The sequence below is a fragment of the Pteropus alecto genome, unplaced genomic scaffold, assembly GCF_000325575.1.
Source record: "Pteropus alecto unplaced genomic scaffold, ASM32557v1 scaffold45, whole genome shotgun sequence".
In the NCBI taxonomy this organism is placed as follows: Eukaryota; Metazoa; Chordata; class Mammalia; order Chiroptera; family Pteropodidae; genus Pteropus; species Pteropus alecto.
In genome coordinates this window covers 33,014,669-33,019,853 of record NW_006442491.1, presented here as the reverse complement: position 1 = coordinate 33,019,853, position 5,185 = coordinate 33,014,669, and the positions used below count along the sequence as shown (strand labels likewise).

General features: G+C 49.9%; 1 protein-coding gene across 1 annotated transcript in view; it reads left to right on the top strand.

The window, feature by feature from the left end:
- The window catches only part of ATP9A (ATPase phospholipid transporting 9A (putative)), a 109,915-nt gene extending 105,119 nt beyond the window's left edge, over positions 1-4,796 (top strand). Inside the window, exons 25-28 of the mRNA XM_015597142.2 lie at positions 343-451; positions 1,050-1,107; positions 2,681-2,884; positions 4,295-4,796. Coding sequence (XP_015452628.2) covers positions 343-451; positions 1,050-1,107; positions 2,681-2,884; positions 4,295-4,431 — 508 coding nt within the window. The 3' untranslated portion in view covers positions 4,432-4,796. The remainder of the gene's footprint in view (positions 1-342; positions 452-1,049; positions 1,108-2,680; positions 2,885-4,294) is intronic.
- The last annotated feature ends 389 nt before the right edge of the window (positions 4,797-5,185 follow it).

The window sequence follows — 5,185 nt, the reverse complement described above, 5'->3', positions numbered from 1 at the left end:
CTGGGTGTTGACAAACGTCACGTCCCTTGGCCACCTCTCTAAAATTGCACCCTCCCCCCACCCCCCGTGTCTTATTCCCTCTTCCTCACTGTACTTGCCTCCTTAGCTCTTACCTCCAGCCAGTTTGCTGAATTTGTTTATTGGCTCACTCATTCTGAGGGCAGATGGTTTTGTCCGGTTTCCATCTTGAATCTCTAGTGCTTAGAACCAGCCCTGTCACAAAATGGACCCTCCATACATCATTGTCGAGTGAATGCATGGAAACTGGGCTCCAGAGGCGGGGGGAGCACGTTGCTCACACTCCACTGGCTGTGTCTTACCTGTGGCGATTTTCCCTCCCAGGTACTCGACCATCTACACCATGTTTCCCGTATTCTCTCTGGTCCTGGACAAAGACGTCAAGTCGGAAGTTGCCATGCTGTACCCTGAGCTCTACAAGGATCTTCTCAAGGTTCGTCGGGCTCCTAACCCCTTCCCTCTTCTCCTTCCCTCCCTCCTTCCTCCCCCCCTCCCTCCCTCCTTCCTTCTCTTCCTCCATCCATACTTTTATATTTCATATATCTGATTTGAACACATTTGAACTTCCGGTAGCTTTGGGGAGGAAGGCATGGGAGTTTTACTTTGTTCCTTAAAAAAGGAACATATGTACATGTAAAGAATATGAAATAATACAGTAATATATAAACGGAAAACAAACCAACCAACAACTTTTTAAAAAGCCCCCGACAGTTCTGTTTTGCAGCTGCCGCTCGTGTCTACCCCTAGAAATGTTCTTGTGCACACTTCTAAAAATCGTGGGGGTGTGGATATAATTTCATTTATTTGCCTTTAAGGGATTTTTACGAAAGGGTGGGCTTATTCTCATCTGATAGCAAGTCTCTTTAAAAAAAACGTAACTTTTTAATGTTTTCGGATATGTGTAAGCCACGTCTTTTGATGAAAACAGGCAGGTGGCCGTATCTCATTCACGGGAGAGCGGGAGGAAGAGGGCTGGCACACCGGACAAGCCATTCACGGTGACCTGTCCCCTCTCTCTCTCTCTCGTTTAGGGACGACCGTTATCCTACAAGACATTCTTGATATGGGTTTTGATTAGCATCTATCAAGGTAAGGAAGGGCAAAGCCACCTTTTGTCTTGTACTCTGGCCTTGACCCCAAGGTCAGCTTTACTGTCTGTCGCCTGTAGAACACGAAGAAGCTGGGATCCTAAAATAGCAGTAGGGAGCGTGACAGTGTCCCCCCGGGGGAAAACCCCGCTCAACATGTCCCCAGGACGCGAACGTTCAGCCCAGCGCAAGTCCCACGTGTGAGGTGGGGCTGTCAGCTTAATGAGATGAAGTCAGAGAAAAATATAACCAATACGAATCAAAACCTGCTGAGGTGTTCTAGCCATCGTAGCAAAAAGTAATTATTTTCTGGAACGTTCTGATACTTTTTCTGAGGTCAAGTTGCAGTTTTCGGAAAGCATTTATTTCCGTGGTCCCTCAGACTTAGAGGCTTTGTAAGACAACTCGTTGGAGTAGGAGAAGAAAATACCAAAGCCTCTATGTGTATTTATTTTTTCCTCACTTTTTTGAGAGTTTCTGTCTTTATGCATGTTTCTTCATGTATATAACATATTTATACGGTGGTCTTAATATCTCTCTCTACATCTGCACATATGTAATTTCCAGATATATACTGTGCGTTGGGTTCATTCTTAATTTTTTTTTACTAACGGGTGCACAATTAAAGCATATAGTGACCGCTGAATTTGTTGGCAGGAGGTTAAATTGTCATTAAAAGAAATCGAGGAGGGTGTTTTTAAGGAGTCGGTCAAAGTATAATCCTGCATAAAAGTTCACGATCCTAAGCAGCGATGCTCCATTTTCCGTCTTCATCCCTGGTACAGTGGGGGGTTTCGGACCTCCCCGCCCCGCCTCTATGAGTTTTGTGTTGCGAGTATTTTTTGATCCACGTGAGACACCATCCACTCAGTCCCTGCCATGCTCGATGAAAACTTTTCTATACCCACCTGCGCTTCCCCTTCTCTTTCCGATAGAGGTACAGAGTTCTCTGCGTGTCTTGGTTGCCTCTGTTATGTCGTAAGAAACACGTAACGCACAGTTTACCGTCTGAACTCTTTTGAAGTAGTGTTCAGTGCGTCGACGTTGTCGTGAAACAGAGCGCCAGAAGTTTTTCATCTGAAAAAAACTGAAACTCAGCGGCCAAGCCCTCTCTTCCCCTCCCCGGCCACCCCTGGGAACCACCAGGCTGTTCGCCGCCTCTATGACTGACTCCTTTAAGTGGACTCATGTATATCTGCCTTTTTGTGACTACCTCTCTCTTATCATTTTTGATAACATATTTAAATTTCTATCCCTCATTCCGTCCTCTTCAGAGAGTTACTCTGTCCCTCCTCCTCCCTCACTCTCCCCCCATCCCTGCAATTATAGATTCTTCGTTATATAAAGTCAAAAGGGGAAATAGGAGAACTTGACCATGATGCCTCTTTAAACCTCCGTAGAGCCCCATTCATTTCACAAGTGGCACCTTTTATGTCTAAAGGGAAGAAACAAAGGTGAATGTGACAGGGGAGGGGGCCTTCGGAGGGGAGCGGGTGGGAGGGTCAGCTCCCAGCAGAGGGGCCTGCGTGGGGGACACCGGCCTCTCCCCACCTGGACTTTCTCCGCGTGTCCAGGGAGCACCATCATGTACGGGGCGCTGCTGCTGTTCGAGTCCGAATTCGTGCACATCGTGGCCATTTCCTTCACGTCGCTGATCCTCACCGAGCTGCTGATGGTGGCCCTGACAATCCAGACCTGGCACTGGCTTATGACGGTGGCCGAGCTGCTCAGCCTGGCTTGCTACATCGCCTCCCTGGTGTTCCTACATGAATTCATTGGTAAGACACCGCCTCCCCACCCCCGCATTTAAAGCTTGTCCATCAGGTCTCACCAACTCGGGAAGGAAGGCAGCCTCCCCAGCCCTCGGATGCCGAGCTCTTTGCCCAGCAGGTCTTTGCACGCTACTTCCCCCATATTCTTACTGGGGTGCCCTTGGGACAAGTGGCAATTGTCAATCAACCTTCCGGAACTGAGGCTGTTGGACATGATCTCAGTATAGAGTTTTCTTTGAGAACCACGCCACACTGTTTTGGAAGGAGATTCTGTTTAATTCAGGAAGGAGCCGGTGGGTTTCTCCAGGGAGCTGGCCACTGTGCTGTGCTCTTTGGCGCTGTGCAGACGTCAGGCACGTAGGTCATGTTCATGAATGAACGATAGGCCGACGGGACTTGGCATTATCGTTTGGCTGAGACGCTGCCTCACCACAAAAGTGTCTCTGATCACTTCTTTTATGTGTCAGCAAACACTCCTTAAAAAGGTTTGGTAAATGTAAAGGAGCACCCTCGTGAAAAGCAGTCTTAGAACAGTTTCACACTTGTCCCCAAGTCTCTCCGAATGGGTTTTGTGAGCACCTACCGTGTGCTCAATGGCTTGAAGCCGGGGGACTCCAGAGGCCTAGAAGACGCAGGTTCTGCCCTCAGGGTCCTATGGTTGGTCACCTTAGATGCGGTCACCACTGGACTGGGCGAACAGCACATGGTGGGCCGCAGGCCTGGCACTTAGTAGGTGCTTAATCAATGCCAGCCGTGTTTTCCCCGCCCTATGCCCAGGCAGTGGGGAAATTGTTTACTGTGGCCTCCGCTCCATGTTGAAAGCCACAAACTGTCACGTCTCTCTCACGAAGACCTTGCAACGGCAGGGTTTACTGTCCTACAGCAGGAGAGGCCGCGTGCCTGTCCGCAGGTCACAGCCCCCGAGGTCACTCTGTTTCTGACCAGGGGGGCTCAGCCTGCCTCACGCCACCCTCACGTCTGTCTGTGGCTTTCTGTGACCGTCGTTCAGACGAAGGGAAAAAAGTTGGGGAGCAGAAGTGTGCGTTTGAGGATTACTTTCTGTTTTCCAGCGGCCGTGTTCGGGAAGAAAAACTCTTGTCAGATTCCAAATCAAAAACACCTGTAAGAATTGGTTTTTTTTTTGGGTCCATAGTTTTCTTTTCTTAGTTGTTGAAAAGAGCCTTTCACTGACTATCAGGGATTTACAGAAGCAGGTCCGAGAGAGAGGGGAGAGAGAGGAAGTCAGGCTGCCAGCCTTTATAAGCCGGTAGCTGGTGACACGTCCGTCCCCTTAAAGACTGGGTGGAGGAGGCCATGCGTTTGTAATTGGGTGATAGCTGTGATGGCCGCTTCTGGACTGTACGCACCTTCTGGAACCTTCCACCAGCTCACCACTGTCTGCCCGTTTGCTTACAGATGTGTACTTCATCGCCACATTGTCGTTCCTGTGGAAAGTCTCTGTTATCACCCTGGTCAGCTGTCTCCCCCTCTACATCCTCAAGTATCTGCGAAGACGGTTCTCTCCCCCCAGCTACTCGAAGCTCACGTCGTAGGCTGCGCACTCGGTTGGGGGGGGCGGGGGGGACTCCGGCCTCTGCTTTCCTGAGGACAGAGCTCAAGTTCCGTTCATCTTAACCGCCACCTGTGGACCGTGCCGTAACCGCTCACACGTGCAGTTTGGACGCGAAGAGGCTCTGCATGGCGTCCCGACACTGGATCAACAGAGCGGGGGTTCCCAGGAGGTGCCCACGGGGCCCTGTTCGGACCCCTGGTGACTCATATCTGAGTGAATGTGACTGTGTTCAAACTGGTGTCTCAGCCGAGAGATGTATATGTGGGTCACTGCGCAAGCTTCCTTATGACTTGAATTTTGTGATCATGTGATAAAAGTTTCCGTCTCGTCGAAGATGGTAGAGGATCTTTTGTTTTCGTTCTTGTGTTTTAAACAGTCCTGACGTGTGTGTGCTCTTTACGTCCTTCCTCACTCTTCAAAACTGGTTTCGGAGAACTGTGAAGCTCTTGGTGTAGGTTTGGGGCGGGGGAAAGACAGTGACCTTTGGGAAAAAGTATCCAGGCGCTAGCGTCAGTTTTGGAAACGCTGAGTGTCCTCTCCATGGCGGCCCTGCTTGTTCAGGCGTTCAGCAGCGCTGGCTTCCTAGGATTAGCAAAAAGCAAATGAGAGGCGAGGGGGGGAGAGAGCCCCATAAACCCTGTGTTATCCTGCATCTCATTCAGCACCCGTAGCCCTGGAGTTAACGTCACCTGCCACCTCGTAAAAGAATTTCAAAGGTGGTGTTATCCTGCTTC